At 39.6% G+C, this 23,249-nt stretch overlaps 2 protein-coding genes across 3 annotated transcripts in view; both read left to right on the top strand.

Moving 5' to 3' along the window:
• The window catches only part of CCAR1 (cell division cycle and apoptosis regulator 1), a 55,986-nt gene extending 34,347 nt beyond the window's left edge, over positions 1-21,639 (top strand). For both annotated transcript variants that reach the window (XM_054728720.1, XM_054728719.1), the window contains exons 17-25: positions 7,436-7,627; positions 12,088-12,327; positions 12,717-12,828; positions 15,215-15,297; positions 15,639-15,785; positions 18,632-18,752; positions 18,842-19,027; positions 20,308-20,513; positions 21,198-21,639. In XM_054728720.1, the coding sequence (XP_054584695.1) occupies positions 7,436-7,627; positions 12,088-12,327; positions 12,717-12,828; positions 15,215-15,297; positions 15,639-15,785; positions 18,632-18,752; positions 18,842-19,027; positions 20,308-20,513; positions 21,198-21,257 (1,347 nt within the window). In that variant the 3' untranslated portion in view covers positions 21,258-21,639. The remainder of the gene's footprint in view (positions 1-7,435; positions 7,628-12,087; positions 12,328-12,716; positions 12,829-15,214; positions 15,298-15,638; positions 15,786-18,631; positions 18,753-18,841; positions 19,028-20,307; positions 20,514-21,197) is intronic.
• On the top strand, positions 9,146-9,656 carry LOC114232907 (U6 snRNA-associated Sm-like protein LSm2). The gene has a single exon (XM_054728721.1). The coding sequence runs from the start codon at positions 9,146-9,148 to the stop codon at positions 9,431-9,433; it is 288 nt and encodes a 95-aa protein (XP_054584696.1). The 3' UTR covers positions 9,434-9,656.
• Positions 21,640-23,249: the final 1,610 nt, after the last annotated feature.

Genomic DNA, 23,249 nt, shown 5'->3' with positions numbered 1-23,249 from the left:
CCATTCTGAATGATAACTTTGCTGGGTAGAGTAATCTTGGTTGTAGGTTCTTGCTATTCATCACTTTGAATATTTCTTGCCACTCCTGTCTGGCCTGCATGGTTTCTGTTGAGAAATCAGCTGATAATTGTATGGGTGCTCCCTTGTAGGTAACTAACTGTTTTTCTCTTGCTGCTTGTAAGATTCTCTCTTTGTCTTTTGCCCTTGGCATTTTAATTATGATGTGTCTTGGTGTGGTCCTCTTTGGATTCCTTTTGTTTGGGGTTCTGTGTGCTTCCTGGACTTGTAGGTCTATTTCTTTCACCAGGTGGGGGAAGTTTTCAGTCATTATTTCTTCAAATAGGTTTTCAGTGTCTTGCTCTCTCTCTTCTTGTGGCACCCCCATAATTCTGATGTTGGTACGCTTGAAGTTGTCCCAGAGGCTTCTTACACTATCTTCAACTTTCTGGATTCTCTTCTCTTCTTGCTTCTCTGGAGGAGTGTCCTTTGCCTCTTTGTATTCCAAATCTTTGGCTTGATTCTTGCATTACTCTAGTCTGCTGTTGGGTCTCTGTATAATATTTTTTATTTCAGTCAGTGTATGTTTAATTTCTAGTTGGTCCTTTTTCATATCCTCGAGGGTCTCGTTAAATTTATCGGCCTTTTTTTAAAAAAAATATTTTATTGATTTTTACAGAGAGAAAGGGAGAGGGATAGAGAGCTCGAAACATTGATGAGAGAGAAACATCAATCAGCTGCCTCCTGCACAACCCCTACCGGGGATGTGCCCGCAACCAAGGTACATGTCCTTGACCAGAATCGAACCTGGGACCCTTGAATCCGAAGGCTGACGCTCTATCCACTGAGCCTAACCGGTCAGGGCTTTATCAGCCTTTTCTAGGAAATTCTTGAAAAACCTTATAACCGTGGTTTTAAACTATATCCAGTCGTTTGTTTTCCTCCATTTCTTTTGTTTGTGATCTGTTTCCTTGTCTCCTCATTTTCGCTGCTTCACTGAGTTGGTAGGGTAGCTTTGTATGCTAGATGTCCTATATGGTTCAGTGGGTCAGCCTCCCATTTACCTGAGGTGGACACTCTTGGTGCACCCCTTGTGGACTGTGTGTACAGCCTTGTTGTAGTTCAGTCTTAATTGTTGTTGGTGTCACTGGGAGGAATTGACCTCCAGGCCAATTGGCTGTGAGGACCGGCTGTGTCTATAACAGAAGAATTGCTGTGCTGGAGACATGTTTATGGGGCAGGACTTGTTCTAATAGGGCTTTGGTGCTCACTGAGTCTGCCTCTTGAATGTGTCCCTTATGAGAGTGGTTGAAATCTGGTGTCATCTCACACCGAACACTAGATACACTAGTTACTGGATCTCCAATGGGGTGCAGATCAGTTACTGTCTGAGCCCACCCAACAGGAGCTATAGCAAGAACTACAGTTTTCTCCTGTTTGCTTGGGATTTGGCAGTTTTGGAGCAATCTGACTGGAGCTGCAGTTTATTTGTTTAAGCTGCCACAGGGCAGGCCATTTATATGCAAAAGCCGCTGTGTGGCGCCTGGGCGGGTTTGTAGATTGTGTGGGGCAGGGTCTCACGGTGTCACTAGGCTAGGGCATGGCAAACAGCAATGGCTGCCAGCCAGCCTTCTCTGCCTTCCCGTGTTTCCAAGTCCCCGCGTCCCGCGCAGTAAACAATGATTGCTGGGTGCACCTCTGCAAAAAAGTAACCCTCACTTTCCGACCCGATGGCCGACAGTCCAGCTTCTCCCTGTAGGCATCTGGGTCCCCTGCGTGTCCCCAGAAACTGGATTTCAGAGTGATCGGGAGCTTGTCTTCCTTGGGGTTGAAAAAAAGCCGCGCGCACAGTTGCCCACCACCAGCCCGATTTGCGTGCCTCCGTACCTCAGCTTTTCAGCGTTTGTGCTCCTTTCTCTTTCCTTCTAGTTGTAAAACTTCCACTCAGCCAGCTTTCCTGTGATTCTGGGTGATAGATGTTTTGTCTTTTAGTTGTAGTTTTGAAATTGTTGTGCGAGGTGGCAGTTTAGATGTTTACCTTTGCCGCCATCTTGGTTTCTCTCTCACCAGAGAGTTTTTATTCTTATTGAAGCTCAGATTGTCCCTTTTATTTTTTGGCCAATGGGTGGGAATATATTCAGACACACAATACTAATTGTACCACCATCAATATTCTTGCCAAAGTTAGTTTCAAAATATTTTTGCATTTTCCATCCCTATTTTTTTTTAAATATATTTTATTGATTTTTTACAGAGAGGAAGAGAGAGGGATAGAGAGTTAGAAACATCGATGAGAGAGAAACATCGATCAGCTGCCTCTTGCACACCCCCTACTGGGGATGTGCCCGCAACCAAGGTACATGCCCTTGACTGGAATCGAACCTGGGACCCTTGAGTCCGCAGGCCGACGCTCTATCCACTGAGCCAAACTGGTTTCGGCCTTTCCATCCCTATTTTCTTATTGTTTTTACTAGAGGCCTGGTGCATGAAATTCGTGCACGGCGGGGGGGGGGGGGTGTCCGTCAGTCCAACCTGCACTCTCTCCAATCTGGGACATCCCTCTCACAATCCAGACTGCTAGCTCCCAACAGCTCGCCTGCCTGCCTTCCTGATTGCCCCTAACCGCTTCTGCCTGCCACCCTGATCACCCCCTAACCACCCCCCTGCCAGCCTGATTGATGCCTAACTGCTCCCCTGCCAGCCTGTTTGCCCCTAACTGCCCTCCCCTGCAGGCCTGGTCCTCCCCAACTGCTCTCCCCTGAAGGCCTGGGTCCCTCCCAACTGCCATTCCTTGCAGGCCTGGTCGCCCCCAACTTCCCTCCTCTGCCGGCTTGGTCACCCCCAACTTTCCTCCCCTGCAGGCTTGATTGCCCCCAACTGCCCTCCCTTGCAGGCCTGGTCCCTCCAAACTGCCCTCCCCTGCTGGCCTGATCGCCAACAACTGCCCTCCCTTTTATTAGATAGGATAGAGGCCTGGTGCAAAGGTCGGGGCCAGCTGGTTTGCCCTGAGTGTTGTCACGGATCAGGGTGGGGGTTCCCTTGGGGCATGGGGCGGCCTGGGCAAGGGGCCTGTGGTGGTTTGCAGGCCGGCCATGCCCCCTGGCAACCCAAGCGGAGGCCCTGGTATCTGGAGTTTATTTATCTTCTACAATTGAAACTTTGTAGCCTGGAGCGGAGCCAAGCCTTCTGCTTGCTATGTGGCGGCAGCCATTTTTGTTGGGATTTATGTATCTTCTATAATTGAAACTTTGTAGCCTTAAGCGGAAGCCTGGGCCAGTCAGAGTGTGCAGAAAGCTTGGCTTCCTCCATTGCCGGAGGCAACCCTAGCCACCTGCTCTTTCCAGCTCCGTGTCTGCTGCCATTTCTGTTTGGATTTATGTATCTTCTATCATTGAAACTTTGTAACCTTGAGTGGAGGCCTAGGTTGGCAAGGGCAGGCAGAAAGCTTGGCTTCCTCCATTGCTGGGGAAACCCAAGCCTCCCTCCTGCTCTCTGTGGCCGTAGCCATCTTGGTTCGGTTTATTTGCATATTTGCTCCTGATTGGCTGATGGGCGTGGCTTGTGGGTATAGCAGAGTGGTGGTTAATTTGCATATTACTCTTTTATTAGATAGGATGTTGTGCTAAAAATACATTGTTCTAACATGCAGCATTACATATTATACTGTCTTTTAATACTAATTTAATCTTGGTTCTACAAATAAATATCTGATGTTCACTACTAGTCCACTTATCAGGGTCTCTGAAGTTCATCTCTTAGATTCCTCAGACCTCGTGGTACTATTATTTAAGTCCTTGTATGTTGATAACAGACTATACCCTTTATGCTTGAAAATCAGTTTTGTTGAATATAAAATTTTTTTTTTAATTAAAAAATGAAGAAAGGAGAGGGAAAGAGAGATAGAAACATCAATGATGAGAGAGAGTCATCAATCGGCTGCCTCCTGCACACCCCCCTACTGGGGACCGAGCCCACAACCCTGACATGTGCCCTTGACTGGAATCGAACGTGGGACCCTTCAGTCCACAGGCCAACGCTCTATCCACTGAACCAAACCAGCTAGGGCATGGTGTGCTCTTTCTTATTTTTTTTTATTGATTTCAGAGAGGAAGGGAGAGGGAGAGAGAGATAGAAACATCAATGATGAGCGAGAATCATTGATTGGTTGCCTCCTGCATGCAACCCGGGCATGTGCCCTTGACCGGATTGAACCTGGGATCCTTCAGTCCGTAGGCCTATCCACTGACCCAAACTGTTAGGTCAGTGTGCTCTTTCAATATGTAATTTCTGACTTTCCAGCAAAGTTTCTCTTTAACAAACTTTTTTTTGTGTGATAACATATACGTAAATAAAAATTATCATTTTTTAGTGTATAGTTCAGTGCAACCGTCACCACTCTATATTTCCAGAAACTTATCATTATCCCAAACAATATTAACTCTTCAACCTCTCTCCCCCAATCGCTTAGAACCTCTATTCTGTTTTCTGTTACTATGAATTTGCCTGTATTAGATACTTCATGTAAGTGGAATTATATAGTAGATGTCCTTTTGTGTCTGACTTTTCTCACTTAGCATGTTTTCAATGTTGTAGCATGTATCAGAACTTCATTTCTTTTTTAAGGCTGAATAATGTATTGTCTGTATATATAACACATTTTGTTTATTCATCTGTTGATGGGTATTGGGGGTTGTTTTCATCTCTCAGCTATTGTGAATAATACTGCTATGAACAAGCAAGTTCCCTTTTCTGTTATCTTTTAAGGCATTATTTCTTGAATTTATTTGCTTTTATATTTCTTCTGGATGTATTCTTAAATTTCTGAAACTATCGTTTTTTTTCTAATTATTTCTTTAATGCTACCACCTTATTTTTTACTTTATAAATTCTTATGTTGTTCTTTCCTGCCTTGTTAATCATTTCTTAATGTCTTTTTGGCCTACTTTCATGGCCTGTAGGGATCTAATTCTGCTCCTTTTTTAAAAAAAATAGTAACTTTGTATGGAATTGACCTTCCGTTGCGCTCATTTATGTGAATGTAGTTTGCTTAAAATTTGAATAGAAGGAGGTTGCTTCAGATAGCTTTTCTAACTTCACGGAGCTCTATGTTCTGTTGTTTTCTTATTCTGTCAAGCAATATGATGGCTTCCTTTCTGAGATCTCTCTATTGCCCTGTCACTTCTTTTTTAAGATTTTTAAAATTGATTTTCAGAGAGGAAGGGCGGGGTATGGCTGGAGGAGGGTGGGAGGGAGAGAGAGAGAGAGAGAGAGAGAGAAAAGAGAGAGAGACATAAACATCAATGTTCAAGAGAAACATCAATCGGCTGCCTCCTACACGCCCTTACCTGGGATGGAGCCTGAAACTGTGCATGTGCCCAAACTGGGAATCGAACCAACAACCTTTTGGTGCACAGAACAAGGTCCCACTAACTGAGCCACACTGGCCACTTTTATCTGGACCTTCTCTTCCCAGGTCTTTGTTGTCCCTCTCTTGCTCAGTATTGATTCTACTCCCAGAACTTTCTCCTCAGTGTGGGGCCCTGTGCTGGAAGGGTGCCCTGATAAATCAGCTTTGTAGGTTTATAGGGATAGAATGTTCTAGACCCTTTCAGATCTTAACTCACTATTGTTGGAAGTAGAACTTTGCCTTTGAGCTGCTGTTCGTAATTGATCTACTTTGGTTTCCAGTTGAATGCCTGTTGACTATTGTTTTTTCTTTCCCTTTGGAGTATTTCGTGGTTTTCCTGTCCTTAGATCCTTCAGGACAACTCCGTAACTTCCTTCTGCCTTCCCCTTACACGGACACCAGTAATAGATCTGGTTCTTAGGGCTTTTTTTCACCCTCTTGTACATTGGGGTTAATGGAGATACTTTGTTACCTTGTTTTGTTGTGAATGTGCATGGATTTTGGGTTTGCTATCTAGATTATCCTGTCTCTTTTTTGTTGTTGTCAATCCTTTTTTTTTTTTTTTTTTAAATATATTTTATTGATTTTTTACAGAGAGGAAGAGAGAGGGATAGAGAGTTAGAAACATCGATGAGAGAGAAACATCGATCAGCTGCCTCTTGCACACCCCCTACTGGGGATGTGCCCGCAATCAAGGTACATGCCCTTGACATGCCCTTGACCGGAATCCACTGAGCCAAACCGGTTTCGGCGTCAATCCTTTCTTATTTGAGGATATTTTTTTCCATTTATTTTTAGAGAGAGTGGAAGGGACGGGGAGAGACACAGAGAGAGGAACATTGATGTGAGAGAGACCCATTGATTGGTTGCTTCCCACACTGCATGCCTCCCAACCCGGGGCCAGGGATCGAGCCTACAACCCTTCAGTTCAGGGGCCAACACTGAGCAAACCAGCTAGGGCTTTATCTCTTTAATTGTGTGGATTCAGGAAGATCCAGAAACTGTGCTACCACCAGTATTTTCCTAGAATTCCCTGATTTATGTAACATTAACATAGGTATTTTCCACCCTCTTCACTGGTAATTTCTTATCCTGGGATATACAAAGAAGGAGAATTAGCCATAAAAACAGCTAAGACTTGAGTAAATTTGAACTTTTCTACATTTCAGCCCTTAGGGTTGGAAATCATAAGGAATCAGGGAATTTTTTCTTTACATGATATACATTTGATTACAGTTGACTCTTGAACAATGCTGGGTCTAGGGGCACTAGCTCCTGCACAGTCAAAAATCTGCGTTCAGAGGCCTGGCTATAGCTCAGTTGGTTAGAGGGTTGTCCTAGTATGCCAAGGTTGTGGGTTCATTCCCCCATCAAGGCACATAAAAGAAGCAACCAGTGAATACATGAATAAGTGGAACAACAAATCGATGTTTTTCTCTCTCCCTCTTTCCCTCTCTCCCCTTCCCTCCTTTTCCTCCCTTTTCCTCTCTGAAAATCGATTTTAAAAAATCTTTGTACAGCCGAAACCGGTTTGGCTCAGTGGATAGAGCGTTGGCCTGCGGACTGAAGGGTCCCGGGTTCGATTTCGGTCAAGGGCATGTACCTTAGTTGCGGGCACATCCCCAGTAGGGAGTGTGCAAGAGGCAGCTGATCGATGTTTCTCTCTCATCGATGTTTCTAACTTTCTGTCCCTCTCTCTTCCTCTCTGTAAAAAAAAAAAATCTTTGTACAACTTTTGACTCCCCAAAAACTTGCTACCCTTGATATATTTTGGGAATTAGTTCCAGGAACCACTGTGGATACCAAAATCCGTGGGTACTCAAGTCTTCTAAATAAAATGTCTTAGATCAGTGCATACAGTTGGCCCTCCACATCCTCAGACTCCCAGCCAGGGACAAAAATATTACAGGTATTGAAAAAAATTAACTTATGAGTGGACCTATTCAATTCAAATCATGTTGTTCAAGGGTCAACTGTATGTACATATTGTACATGGAAATTTAACTTTTACTTAAAATTTCAAATACTTAGGAAGAAGAAAGAAAACGTCAAGAGGAAATGGAACGCCAGCGTCGGGAAAGAAGATATATTTTGCCTGATGAACCAGCCATTATTGTACATCCAAATTGGGCTGCAAAAAGTGGCAAATTTGATTGTAGCATCATGTCTTTGAGCGTACTTCTGGACTACAGATTAGAAGATAATAAAGAACATTCATTTGAGGTACTGATTTAAGTTTGAATTGGGATCCAAATGAGAGCCACACAATTTGATTGGGTAATATATCTTACATTTCAAGGTCCTTTTTTATTCTGTTCTTTGTTTTTTCCTTGCAATTTATTATTTTGGGGGAGAAATAAAACCAGATGATTTTTCTGCAGACCCACTTTTGCTGATTGCATTCCTATGGCATGTTTTAAATGTTGTTCTGGCCTCTGTATTTCCTGTAATTGATAGATCTTAAGTCAGGTTCAATTTCTTTTTTTCCTAAGACTACTTCATAAGGTAGTGGTATGTGTCATCAGGATATCAGGAGATACGTGATACATAATATCTAATTGCCTCTCTTGGAAATGAGGCAATGCTATATTACTTAACTCTAAAATTGAAATACTAATTAATGGCATTGAAAATTTAATTTGTGATGGATTGAGGTGTAAGATAAACTAATTGAGGTTCATCTTTTTAACATGAATCTATTTCTTTATACCATTATTTTAGAGCAGCTTTACAACATATAGCTTGTCATTTTTTAAAACAATTGAAGATGTTTATCCCTAAGCAAATGATTGCTTTATTCTTTGAATAAAACAATATAAAGTAAAACAATAAAAATTGAAAATTTAATTTTTTAATAGCCTGTACAAAATTATTATGTTCAATTATTATGTCTTACCAACATTATCTGACCTTGTTTTAGTTTATATATTATATTGGAAAAATCAGTCATACTTATTTGACCCAAGAAGTCATTGTCCACCAAATCGTTAGATGAAAATGAAGTATAAAGCCGAAACCGGTTTGGCTCAGTGGATAGAGCGTCAGCCTGCGGACTCAAGGGTCCCAGGTTCGATTCCGGTCAAGGGCATGTACCTTGGTTGCGGGCACATCCCCAGTAGGGGGTGTGCAAGAGGCAGCTGATCGATGTTTCTCTCTCATCGATGTTTCTAACTCTCTATCCCTCTCTCTTCCTCTCTGTAAAAAATCAATAAAATATATTTAAAAAAAAAAAAGAAAATGTATAAAGTGCTTAGACTAGAGACATTTGCAAACACATATAGATTACTGAGGTAGTTAGAAAACATGAAATGCATGCATATTTGTCTTGATATAAAATGTTATAGATATTTAAATATTGATAATTTTTGATACATTAATAATTCCAATAAGCCAATATCCTTATAGGATATTGGCTTATTGGAATTATCAATATCCTTAAATGTTAGCTATCTGATATTTTTGTCACAGTTGCCATAAATTTAACTCATAGTAGTATCCACCATGTAGTAGTTATTCAAGAAATAAGGGGAAAAAATTTGTTATAACCTCTGCTTATAAAGTGTGTACTGTAGCCCCCTTCTGCACTCCGAGTTCCCCGAGGCGCTTCCTACCACGCCACGCCACGCCCCGCCCCACGCTGTCCCATGCTCTGGCTCGCGCTCTGGGTCCCACCTGGTCTCTGGCCCACGGCATCAGGCCCTCTCTTTTCAGGTCCAGCCCTCCTCCCTCTGCGCCAGCACCATGCTCTTCTATTCCTTTTTCAAGTCCCTTGTGGGCAAGGATGTGGTTGTGGAATTCAAGAATGACCTGAGCATCTGTGAGATCCTCCATTCTGTGGATCAATATCTCAACATCAAACTAACCAACATCAGTGTCACAGACCCTGAGAAATACCCTCACATGTTATCAGAGAGGAACTGCTTCATCTGGGGCTCAGTGGTCCACTATGTGCAATTGCCCGCAGATGAGGTGGACATGCAGTTACTACAGAATGCAGCGAGGAAGGAGACCCTGCAGCAGAAACAGTGACGACTCCTCCTCTACCCCCTTTCCTCTTCCATTGGTGGTCCTTGACCTGGTGTCCCAGCCCAGGACCCCTCCTTCATACTTTAGATGTTTATTGTTTTTCAGTAGTGAATACGCTTTTTTTAAAAAGGGATGAGTAGATGAGAAGACTAATTAGTGAAGAGCAGCAATCCTCAGTGAGAAGGGAAAGATAAGTTGTCTGGGAAACTGCAGTGTTCCTGGTCCCCAGCACCTGCCTTTTTTACTCCTTCCCCAGAGATGGTGGAAGAATCTCCTAGATTTCCAGAGCAGCATGTGATTCATTTGGGGGGATGGAAGGAATCTGTCCTGCATCAGGAATAAAATTTATGGTGCAAAAATAAAGTGTGTACTGTATATCTAACTAATGCTGTAAGAGGCTCTCAAATTAACCCTTTGCACTCGCTTGCTTTTTTCTCGATTCCTTTATTCTAATGCTAACCGTGTCGAGTCACACTCGACATCCGAGTGCAAATGGTTATTAATGCTACGCTGGTGGAAACAAAGTGATTTGTGAAACAGCCCTTTGCTAACAAAATGGTCTTTTTTTTTCCTCCCCACCTAACATCCCCCTGGTTAGTTTCCTTTTAACCTATTATTAGAATAAAGAAGTCATTTTGATATATTAATTTAAAAGTAATCTATAAGAAAAACCATATATCATTAAAATTATAATTATTTAGCTGATTTAATATTAATGGTAGATATATGTCTTTCAATGCTTGTAGATAAAAAGATATGCAGAATTAATTCTGCTCTTCTAGTTACTGTTCTGTACTAATCTAGCACATTTAAATATTGCTTTTTATCTCTGGGTAATAGAAAACTTTAAGGAAAAGATATGCCTCTTGCTATTTACTTACCCAAAGGGAGATTTTTGTTTAGTTTACATTAATGGTTAAGAGAAAGTAGAATTTTAAACATCTTTAATCGTCATTTTACTAATAATAGTTTTTTTTATTAAAAATGTATAATGACTGAGCATGATTTAAAGAAAATATAAGATCAGTTACAATTTGAATACATTGCATTATTCTTTATGATCAGGAAAAAATATTAAAGTGTTTTACCAAATATACTGAATATATTGCCCAAGATTACATATTTAGCATTTCAAATTAATTTGTTGAAAGCAATTAACATTAGATATATTTACATAAGAAATTTAGTATAGCCGAAACCGGTTTGGCTCAGTGGATAGAGCGTCGGCCTGCGGACTGAAAGGTCCCAGGTTCGATTCCGGTCAAGGGCACGTACCTTGGTTGCGGGCACATCCCCAGTGGGGGGGCGTGTGCAGGAGGCAGCTGATCGATGTTTCTCTAATTGATGTTTCTAACTCTCTCTCCCTTCCTCTCTATAAAAGATAAATAAAATATATTTTAAAAAGAAATTTAGTATATAATTTTAGGTTCCTGAGTGTGCTAAAGTTCATTACCCATGTGTTCTCAATGATGCATGCTTCCTACTCAGAATTTTGAATTGGTTTCCCCTGCCTGGAATGCTCTTCTAGTGTCTGTATATGGCATTCTCCTATCACCTTCAAGTCACTTTTTAGAATGTCAGCTGATCAGATAGGCCTTCTCTGATTATAGTCTTGTTACTCTCTGCTTTCATCTTGCTTGTTTCCTTATAATTTGATGTTGATTATTCTGTACTTTTTCTTACTGTTTTGTTAGTTCATGTGAGTTGGGATTTTTTTAAAAAACGTATTTTATTGATTTTTTTTACAGAGAGGAAAAGGGAGGGATAGAGAGTTAGAAACATCAATGAGAGAGAAACATCGATCAGCTGCCTCCTGCACACCTCCTATTGGGGATGTGCCTGCAACCAAGGTACATGCCCTTGACCAGAATCGAACCGGAGACCTTTTAATCCGCAGGCCGACGCTCTATCCACTGAGCCAAACCGGTTAGGGCTGAGTTGGGATTATCAGCTTTCTCCATTGTATCCCCAATACCATATTGTTAGCTAATGTGAGTTGGCATTTTTATCTGCTTTCTTAAAAAATAAGATGTTTTTATTGATTTTTAGAAAGAGAGGAAGGGAGAGGGATAGAGAGATACAAAAATAGATGAGAGAGAAACATCATCCAGTGGCTGCCCCCTGTAACCCAATACTGGAGATTGAGCTCAAAACCTGGGCCTGTGCCCTGACTGGGAATTGAACTGGTGACCTCTTGGTTCATGGGTTGATACTCAACCACTGAGCCACACTGGCTGTGCTTATCTGCTTTCTTCACACTATATCCCCAGTGCCTGGAACAGTTCCTGGTACACAGTAGGTATTTCATTTAAAAAAAAAACTTGAGTAAATGAATAAAGTACATTTATCATGAAGATTAATTGTATAAGGTAGTAGAGGTTCTTTTTTTTCTACTCCTTTTCAAATTTCCTATAGCGTACTTTGGTTTTTTTAAATAACATTTGACCAAAAGGATACTAAACATAGTTTTTATAGCTTCAGAAGAGTTTTTGAGGATTTTAAGGCTTCTCAACATCATTGACATCAATTATTATAACTGTTTTTAGTGCACATTAATTGTTAGATATTGCAAGGTCTTTGACATATTACTGACTCTGCTGGATTTTTTCAATATTTCTATTAAAGTTGTCTGCATTGCTGTTGGTATCTTTTTCTAGGTTTCATTGTTTGCAGAACTTTTCAATGAAATGCTTCAGAGAGATTTTGGTGTCAGAATATACAAATCATTATTATCTCTTCCTGAGAAAGAGGACAAAAAAGAAAAGGAAAAGAAAAGCAAAAAAGATGAGAGAAAAGATAAAAAAGAAGAAAGAGATGATGAAATTGATGAGCCAAAACCCAAACTAAGAAAATCGGGGGACGATAAAGATAAAAAAGAAGATAGAGATGAAAGGAAGGTCTGTAATAATTTCCTTGATCACCAAACCTTATTTAGAAGTTTTTCAATTAATCTCTAGAATATAACAAATGATGATGTTTCATCAGAATAGGGAAACATAAAGGCAAAACTAAAACGTTTTAGTGTATTCAAAATTTAAGTCTTTGACTTAAGCCTATATAAATATCTGTAACTAGTTTTATAGTTTATTCTTTTTGTTTAAGCCAGACAGCATGATTTGATTTACATATATTGTGAATGGCAGTTAATTCTTAAAGTGTATTATTGTAATAAGAAATATATAATGTGATTCTACCTCAAGTAAGTTTAGTGGATTTAATTTTTTGTTCTAAGTCGATATTTGGCAAGATGTTTTGCTTATTAATTTTAAGGTATTTTAAATTATAGAAAGAAGATAAAAGAAAAGATGATTCTAAAGATGATGATGAAACTGAAGAAGATAATAATCAAGATGAATATGACCCAATGGAGGCAGAAGAAGCTGAGGATGAAGAAGATGGTATGATTCAAATTTATTTCTAAAGAACGTATATACAGCCCTGGTTGGTTTGGTTCCATGGATAGAGCGTCAGCCTGCAGACTGAAGGGCCCCAGGTTCAATTCCAGTCAAGGGCACATGCTCGGGTTTCGAGCTCGATCCCCAGAAGGGGGGCCTGCAGGAGGCAGCCAATCAATGATTCTCAGGTCAATGATTCTCTCTCATCGTTGATGGTTCTATCTCTCTCTCTCCCTTTCTCTCTGAAATCAATAAAAATGTTATTTTTTTTAAAAAAAGAAAATATATGTAGCCCATAGATACAAACAATAATGTGGTGAAGGTGTGGGGTGGGATAGGGGCTAAATGGAGGCAGGCCAACGTGGGGGACAATGGGAGACATTGTGATACTGTCAACAATAAAAAAAAATTAATTTCTTCTTAGTATAAAAATATATTTTTGTTTTGTAACTTTATCATTGAAATCTATAATTTTAATATTTTTTAGAATACAAACACTATTTTTTAGAGAAAATATCTTTATATTAAGTAGTTTTATTTTTAGGTGAGAGCTAAAATATATTTAAAAAAAGAAAACTGATTTTTGCATATATATATATATATATATATATATATATAATTGATTTCAGAGAGGAAGGGAGAGGGAGAGAGAGATAGAAACATCAGTGATGAGAGAGAATCATTAATCAGCTGCCTCCTGCATACCCCCTACTGGGGACCAAGCCCACAACCCAGGCATGTGCCCTTGACCGGAATCGAACCTGGGACCCTTCAGTCCACAGGTCGATGCTCTATCCACCAAGCCAAACTGGCGAGGGCTGATTTTTGCATTTTTTAAATATTATGAATACTATTAGACATCCAAGTTTTTTGTTGTTGTTGTTTTTACCTAATTATTAGGTAAAAATTTTGCAAACATATATTAGTGGTAACAGTGGAGCTGGAGAGTATTGCACCCTTCTCCAAGCTGCACAACAAGAACCACCAATAGTGGTGCTTACGGACGGCTTGGTGACCCATTGGGTGTCAGGATGTCTGATGGCTTTATGAAATGGATCAATGAGGATAACCTCAATGAATTTGTGCATTGAATGTCACCAAACCAACTAGAATTCAGGACTTTCAGGGACCCACAGTGCCACCTAGCTTCTTCCTCAGAAGCAGACTAAAGGCTTCCAGCAAATTTTTGCTGGTTATCACCATGATATGATGGACAGTCTTGCCCTAGGTTGCACCCTTAGCATTTGCGGCCACCCTTAGCATTTGCTCATGAATCTGATATATCACATAACCTTGCGTGGCCTTGTATCCCAGCTTTATGAGGCCAGGTGGAGAGCAGAGAGCTGGCAGTACTGCCGGCAGCGCACCCTGAGAGGAAAGCGCATTATATCAGACTGCTGCTTCTTGGATGTACTTGTAAGCGCCCTTCTTGGCTTACCTGATGGCTGCAGCCAGATTGAAAGATATCGCCCAAGTTTTAAAACAAACTTTTACCAATATGAATGCTATTCAAAATACTTTACAATAGATTACCTAACCAGTCATAGATGCCAGCCATAAAGTACCTGTAAAGTTCCACTCTCAGTTTTCTGGGTTTTTAAATAACAGTTTGAGGTTGCCAATATATACCACAAAACTTATTTTAAGTATACAATTTAATTTTTTAAAAAATATTTTTTTATTGCTTTCAGAGAAGAAGGAAGAGGGAGGAATGAAGAGAGAGATAGAAACATCAATGATGAGAGAGCTGACTCTTACACACCCCATATTGGGGATCAAGCTTGCAACCAGGCATGACATGTGATCTGACTGGGAATTGAACTGTGACCTCCTGGTTCATAGGTTGATACTCAACCACTGAACCACACCAGCCAGGCTCCTTTTAGCTTTTATTTATTTTTTTTTTTAATTTAAATTCTTTTGTTGAAAGTACTACTCTTTTTAGCTTTTAGAAAATATACTTGGCTCTGTGTTTTGTTTAAATTTGTTATTGTTTTCAGTTTTGTGTATAAAATTCAGGGTTTTTTTAAATTGTGCCATCCAGATATTTATAGAATTAGGTTCTCTTATCTGATTAAATAAAGTCAGTCTTTTCTTTACACTAGTCGGTTTATAAGATTCTTATATTTTTAACTGTTTCTTACAAAATCCAAACTATTTTTATTTATGTGTTTCTTTGCAAAAATATCTTTTTTTTTTTTCCTTTTTTGAATTTATTGGAGTGACATTGGTTAATAAGATATATGTTTCAGGGGTATAATTCTATAATACATGCCATTTGCTAATGTGTCATTTGAAAACTGATTAGTAATAGGAAAGTGGTTTTTGTCTCTTGTAGTTGAAAATCTGTATAAATGAGTTTTTTGCTACTCTTGTATTTATTTTACAGATCGGGATGAGGAAGAAATAAACAAACGAGATGACAAAAGAGATATCAACAGGTATTGCAAGGAGAGAACCTCTAAAGATAAGGTATTTATTGTTTACTGTACTTTTATAATGTGATAATTCCATTTCTTACATAATCCAGGCTTATTATTAAACATAACATAGTCATGAAGTTTATTGGTCCTTATATGTCTATATATTACCACTCAGAGCAAAATTCTGATATTTTGATATTTGTGGTTATGTCAGATAACCAGTATATCTTACTCCTTTCTCCCATACACATAAACCAGATAACTTATTTGAGCTAAGATGAGGTAAAGGTGTTTTCCAATTTTTGTTATTATATGGACACAGTCTCAATTTCTCACTTTTCAGGGGTAAAAATTATATACTATATACTATATCTACTATATTCTCTTTAGGAAAAAGAAAAGACTCAGATGATCACAGTTAACAGAGATCTGTTAATGGCATTTGTTTATTTTGATCAAAGTCATTGTGGTTACCTTCTTGAAAAGGATTTGGAAGAAATACTTTATACTCTGGGACTACATCTTTCTCGGGCTCAGGTAATCTTATGAATATTTAAAATGAAGAGCATTTTTAAGTAACTTTTTTTTAATCTCTTTGGCTTTTTAAAGTATAAAAGCAATATAGTATATATGTATTAAATGTAGTAGTACAGTCAAGTAGTTATGAAATGTATAAAAAAGTTAAATGTTGCCCTAGCTCGTTTGGCTCAGTGGATAGAGTGGACTGAAAGCCTGTGGACTGAAGGGTCCCGGCTTTGATTCAGGTCAAGAGCACATGCCCGGGTTGCAGGCTTGATCCCTGTAGGGGATGTGCAGGAGGCAGCCAATCAACGATTTTCTCTCATCATTGATGTTTCTATATCTCTTTCCCTTTCCCTTTCTCTCTGAAATCAGTAAAACCATTTTTAAAAAAAAAGGGTTAAATGTCTCCTCTCCTTCTAGTTCCCATCCAATATGTATGAAATAATTTTATACATATTGATAGACAACTTTTTTCCATTTAACAGTCTATCATGGGCATTCTACCATGAAAATAGATACCCACTTCATTCTTTTTATGACTGTTTAATATTACATGGTATAGATGTGTCATAATTGCCTTAACTAGTCGCAGTTGCTGGCTGGCTTTTCATTTTTTAGAATTGCAAACTAATAGGGGTAAGAGATCAACTAAAGGATTTGTATGCATGCATATAAGCAGAACCCATGGACACAGACAGTAGGGGAGTGAGGGCATATGCGAGGGGGTAGGAACGGCTGGGGAGAGGTCAATGGGGGGAAAAGGAGACATGTAATATTTTAAACTATAAAGAATTAAAGAAGTTTTTCAAACAAAAAAAATTACAAACTATGCTTTAATAAACATCATTGTACATTTTATATATATATATATATATATATATATATATATATATATATATATATAAAAGCCTAAGCAACTGGCTGACCAGCTGGTAGGAATGATAAGAACTGACCACCAGGGGGCAGACACATAACTCAGGAGCTGCCGAGCAACAGCAACTTTGCAGAGTGCCCTCTCGCATTCGGACCCCTCGGGGGATGTTGGACTGCCGGTTTCGGCCTGATCCCCGTAGGCCAGCCCGAGAGATCCCACCGGCCGGAGGGACCCCGCTCACTCTGCGGACACCCTTCGAGCCCCGGCACCACCCCAGGTGCGGCCGGCTAGAGAGGGACTGCTAGAGGTTGGCTCCAGGGCATGTCCAGCCTATCTTGCCCAGTCCCACTCTGCCTGCCACCTTTTAATTAATTTACTTTCAGTGTGCACAAATCTGTGCACCAGGTCTCTAGTCCTATCTAATAATAGACAAATATGCAAATTGACCGCTCCTTCGCTACATCCAAGCCACACCCACCAGCCAATCAGGACGAGTATGCAAATTACCCCAACAAAGATGGCAGCTAATTTGCATGTAAAGACAGCGTCGAAAGAAGCCAAGAGCTGCAGAAGGGAGTAAAGCTTCGAAGAAGCAAGCAAGCCGGGGGGGAGGAGAAGGGAGGAGCGAAGTCAGGTCCGGGGGCAAAGGGAAAAGCAGGCGGGCTGGCGGAGAAGGCGGGGCAGGCGACAAGGGCGGAGCGGAGGTGGGGCCGGGGGAGAAGGGAAACGCAGGCGGGCTGGCGGAGAAGGCGGGGGGTTGGGGGGCGACAAGGGAGGAGCGGAGGCGGGTCCGGGGGAGAAGGGAAAAGCAGGCGGGCTGGCGGAGAAGGCGGGGGGTTGGGGGGTGACAAGGGAGGAGCGGAGGCGGGTCCGGGGGAGAAGGGAAAAGCAGGCGGGCTGGCGGAGAAGGCGGGGCGGGCGACAAGGGAGGAGCGGAGGCGGGGTAGAGTGCAGCAGGAAATCCTATTGCAGGATTTTTCCTGCAACGGGAACGCTAGTCTATATATAAAAGCCTAAGCAACCGTTCGACCGGCCTACCGGTAGCTATGACACGCACTGACCACCAGGGGGCAGATGCTTAATTCAGGAGCTGCCAAGCTGCAGTGACTTGGCAGCTGTGGTTCTCAGGTGACGCACCTGGAATCAGAGAGCAAGGAGCCCGATTCCAGGGTGCGTCACACCAGAACCGCCCTCTCGCAATCCGGGACCCCTTGGGGGATGTCAGAGAGCCGGTTTCAGCCCGATCCCTGCATGCCAGGCCGAGGGACCCTACTGGTGCACAAATACGTGCACTGGGCCTCTAGTACTATCATAACTGTCTTTGTACATATAATTTGTGTTAGTTTTCCTTTCAGCATTAGACTTTTGTTTTTAACAAAAAATTTTCAGCCCTAGCTGGTTTGGCTTAGTGGATAGAGCATCAGCCCTATGTACCGAAGGGTCCTGGGTTTGATTCTGGTCAAGGGCATGTATACCTTGGTTGCAGGCTCGATCCTCAGCTTTGGTCAGGGTGTGTGCAGGAGGCAACCAATCGATGTGTCTCTTTCACATTGATGTTTCTCTCTCTCTCTCTCCCTCTCTCTCTCTCTCTCTCTCTCTCTCTCTCTCTCTCTCTCTCTCTCTCGCAGGAGGCAACCAATCGATGTGTCTCTTTCACATTGATGTTTCTCTCTTCTCTCTCTCTCTCTCTCTCTCTCTCTCTCTCTCTCTCTCTCTGTGTGTGTGTGTGTGTGTGTGTCTCTGCCTCTCTTCCGCTCTGTCTAAAAATAAATGGAAAAATATCCTCAGGTGAGGATTAACAAAAATAATAATAATTGTTTAAAAAAGGTTTTTCAAATTATAATTGGGATTTTAGGTTTCTATGGAAGATAGTTCAAAGATTTAAGTGCTCTCATTGGGAGTGAGTACCTGAGAAAACAGTTCTTGTTCAAGGGGAGTAAAAAAATTATTTTCATCTTTGTAACTTTTTTACTTGTTTATATAACAGGTAAAGAAGCTTCTTAATAAAGTAGTACTCCGTGAATCTTGCTTTTATCGGAAATTAACAGATACCTCAAAAGATGAAGAAAACCACGAGGAGTCTGAAGCACTACAAGAAGATATGCTAGGTTTGCAAGTATTATTTTAAAATTGTGCCACTATATAATTGTATTACTAATTAAATAAAAAGTAAAATATGGTACCTTTTATATTATAGGAAACAGGTTGTTACTTCCAACACCAACAGTAAAACAGGAATCAAAGGATGTGGAAGAAAACGTTGGCCTTATTGTTTACAATGGTGCAATGGTAGATGTAGGAAGCCTGTTGCAAAAATTGGAAAAGAGTGAAAAAGTAAGAGCTGAAGTAGAGCAGAAGCTACAGTTACTAGAAGAAAAAACAGGTAAGAACAGAATTGGATGTGTCAGTACTTCTAACACCCTATTGGGGTATATACCGGGTGTCCCCAAAAATATATACACACTTAAACAGCTGGTAGTTCAATTTTGAAAATGAAATGTAGTTTAATAAATACTACCTTTATAATTATTCAGAGTATGTGTATATATTTTTGGGGGACACCCTATATTTGTATAGATACATACATACCTGTACATATATATCGTATGTTTTAGTCTAGACCACATAATGTAACTTTACTTTTGACCATTTTGGTTAAAGGTAAGAAATTGCTTAGCTATATAAGACTTAATCTTAGATCTTCATGTGTATTCTCAGGTTTTTGTTTTTTGCTCTTTCTTAAAAATATATTTTTATTGATTTCAGAGAGGAAGGGAGAGAGAGATTGAAACATCAGTGATGAGAGAGAGAGTCATCATTGGCTCTCTCCTGCATGTCCCACCCTGAGGATCAAGCCTGCAACCAGGCATGTGCCCTGACTTGGACCTGAAGCTTGACCTCCTGGTTCATAGGTTGACGCTCAACCATTGAGCCATATTCCACCAGGCATATTCTCAGGTTTTTTTTATTGTTCTGTTGTATCCTTTTCATCCTCTTTTTTTTTTTTAAGATCTGACTTTTATTTATTTTATTTTTGTTAATCTTCACCCAAGGATTTTTTAAAAATATATTTTTATTGATATCAGAGAGGAAGGGAGAGGGGAAGAGAGAGAGAGAAACATCAATGATGAGAGACAATCATTGATCAGCTGCCTCCTGCACGCCCCCTACTGGGGATCGAGCCCGCAACCTGGGCTTGCGCCCTTGACCAGAATTGAACCCGGGATCCTTCAGTCCACAGGCCGACACTATATGCCCTGAGCCAAACTGGCTAGGGCAACCTGAGGATATTTTTCCATTGATTTTTAGAAAGTGGAAGGGAGGAGGAAAGACAGAGAGAAACATTGATGTGAGAGAGACACATCAGTTGGTTGTCTCCTGCAACCAAGGTATGTGCCCTTGACCAGAATCAAACCTGGGACCCTTCAGTCTGATGGCCGATGCTCTGTCCACTGAGCCAAACGGGCTAGGGCTTCATCCTCCTATTTTTGACCAGTTTCTGCTATTTTGTCTAATCTATGCAATCATCTAAAAATGGAACCTGGATTTTAGAAGTAATACTTAGATAAAACTTAAGTGAGTATTGCAGTTTGCTTTGTAATTTTTTTTTGAAATTGACATTTGTGGGCTATTTTAAGGAATTGCATATGCTTTTTTTAATAGATGAAGATGAAAAAACCATATTAAATTTGGAGAATTCCAACAAAAGCCTCTCTGGTGAACTCAGAGAAGTTAAAAAGGACCTTAGTCAGTTACAAGATAACTTAAAGATTTCAGAAAATATGAATTTGCAATTTGAAAACCAACTGAATAAGACAATCAGAAACTTATCCACAGTAATGGATGAAATCCACACTGTTCTCAACAAGGTTAGTAGTTTTGTACTTCCAATGTTTTCATAATTTATTCCAGTTTTCTTAATCTATTTCGCACTATTTCTTGGTGGTTTTTCTTGGAGCAAATAATGGTAGCATTCTGTCCTTCATCAGATTGTTCAAAAGCAATTCCCTAAATATCGTATTTTTCTAGAACCTACTCAGGATGTCAACATGGTTTATGTGAACAGATTTCATATAGCAAATTTTATTTGTATTCTTCCGTGAATTTGAATTTGAGGAAGATAAAACCACTCATTTCTTTTAAAGACCCATTTACTGTTGGGCAGAGGAGAAACTCTTTGGCACTCTCAAAATTAATTGACTAGTATTCTTTTGTTACTAGGAAAAAAATCCAGTAACTCAATGCCATTGTAAACTAACTTTAATAATAGAGATCTAAAATCTTTTTCTCTTTCAGAACAAGAAGAAAAATATCTATAGTGCAAGGAATTCACTGCTGTTATTCCTTAGAACTTCTCATTTCTCAGGGTTCAGATGGCTTTCTCAAATACTAGAAGCCATTCTGCATAGAATTTAAAGATTTGAACATAGTTGCCCCACAGCGTCAATTTTCCATAGATACTAAAATGGAGTATCTCTGTTTACTATTTGTTATAGTTACATTTAAGAGATTCTAATAAAACATACTTTTTCTTTGTCTGTTATTTTATATAGGATAATGTGAAGAGTGAAGATAAAGACCAGAAATCCAAGGAGAATGGTGCAAGTGTATGATAATACGTGTAGTGACGAAGGAATGGTGTTAAATAATGTAATATAAAAAATCATGATACAAGAATGTTTGGAAGTGATGCATGTTTGATTTTAGTAGTATAAATATCTGTTAGTACAAACGATGTATAAAGTTTTATGAATGTGAGAGTCTCTGCTTTTGAAAATTGCTTGTAATTCCTGGCATTCAAATTATTAAACACTCCTTGAGTGAAATAATTTTGCATTGCAAAATGTTTTAGGATCAACTTTGTTATAGTTTTAACACCAATAAACTTCATCAGTTTAATTGACAATAGAATTTAATTACCAAATGTCTTTTATTAAAATACCTAGGGAAAAAAAGAAGAGAAGAAATAAAAACCTAGAAAATTGCTGTAATTTTATTTATAGAATTATTCATTATTTTAAAAATTTTAGTATTTTTAAATTTTAGTATAAATTATAAAATAGCGTGCTGCTTAAGTTTTGCAAGTTTTTGACCCAGACTTTTTTTACTTGTCGTAAAAGGATATTTCTCTAATATCTGTCTCTGAAAACATTCATTAAACATTTAATTTATCCAACAGAGAGTACATAAAAAACTAAGAAGCAATTGACAGTTGGTATTATCTATGGAAGGCTTTACATAGAATTAACAGTTCTAATGTTAATGTTACTGCTTTCAGTAAATTGTTCAACTTTCTAAGAAGAGCACCCATATTATAATTTTGAGGATTTTTTACAGTATATATCAAGTGTACAGTTTAGTACCAAGCCAGTAGATGTCACTATGATGTCTTAAGTTAAGCCTTGTGTAATTAAAAATAATATTTTTTATTAGTCTGTGTACTTCCTTCAGAATTGAGTGGATACATAAGAATTATGTATGATTAGCTGGCCCTCGCTGGTTTGGCTTAGTGGATAGAGCATCAGCCTGCAGACTGGAGGGTCACGGGTTCGATTCCGGTCAGGGGCACATGCCTGGGTTGCGGGCTCCATCCCCGATGGGGGGCGTGTGGGAGGCAGCCCATCAGTGATTCTCATAATTGATGTTTCTATCTCTCTCCCTCTCCCTTCCTCTCTGAAATCAATAAAGGTAATGTTTTTTTTAAAAAGTTGATTAGCTGTTGAGTGGAAAAAGTAGGAAATGTGATATACTGTTAAACAGTGTTTCTAATCAGGTGATGAATTTACCCCCAGAGGACATTTAACAGTTTCTGAAGACATTTCTACTTGTCACAGCGGGGTGAGTGCTTACTGGCATCTAGGTGCTAGAGGCCAAGGATGTTGCTAAACATCCTACATTGCATAGGGATAGCCCTACAACGAAGAATTATATGTAACCCAAAATGTCATTAGTACCCATGTTGAAAAGCTCTGATTTAAAGTATTATATGGTTAAGTGATATGACTTTAAGTTCCCGTTTCTGGTCTTATGGTTTATTGAACTCTGAAGTCAGATTACAGATTGATCCATAATTATACAGTTATTTTTCCATGTTTAGATTAAGATGAAACATTATAGGGTGGTTGGAAAGTTGTTTCTTAAGGAAAAATCTTGGAGATAAACTTGTAACTAAAAGTCAGCAAAGAAGGTAGTTCTTTAATAGAGAATGTTTTTAAATGAGAAAAATAATTATAACGTTCACCTCTCAGACTTATTTTTCCCAGAGATAATTAAGTCATAATAATACTGGAAGCATGGAGAAAAATAGATAAATCTTTCTATTATTTCTTGAAGGTAAATTTCTAAGCTAGGAAAACAAGTTACAATTTTCTAAGCTAGAAAATTTGGTTTTAAAGAAAATGAGGGAAAGAGCACCTGTGTTTGTCCCCCCCCCTTTTTTTTTTCCCCCAGAAGCTGTTTATTTTCTTTTGTCAACCTTCTTTCCATTCTGTGGAAGAACAGCTTAAGACCACTCAGTGGTTGTTCCTACCCATTCAGTGGCAATGGAGCTGCAGACCAGTCTTCAGTGGCAGGCCAAGCCTGCAGTCTTCTTTTTTCTTTTTTTT

Source organism: Eptesicus fuscus, chromosome 17 (assembly GCF_027574615.1).
Source record: "Eptesicus fuscus isolate TK198812 chromosome 17, DD_ASM_mEF_20220401, whole genome shotgun sequence".
Taxonomy (NCBI): Eukaryota; Metazoa; Chordata; class Mammalia; order Chiroptera; family Vespertilionidae; genus Eptesicus; species Eptesicus fuscus.
This window is presented reverse-complemented; position numbering and strand designations above follow the sequence as displayed.

What these genes read in the sequence shown, in the direction of transcription:
- LOC114232907 (XM_054728721.1), top strand. Translation starts at nt 9,146, where the DNA reads ATGCTCTTCTATTCCTTTTTCAAGTCCCTTGTGGGCAAGGATGTGGTT.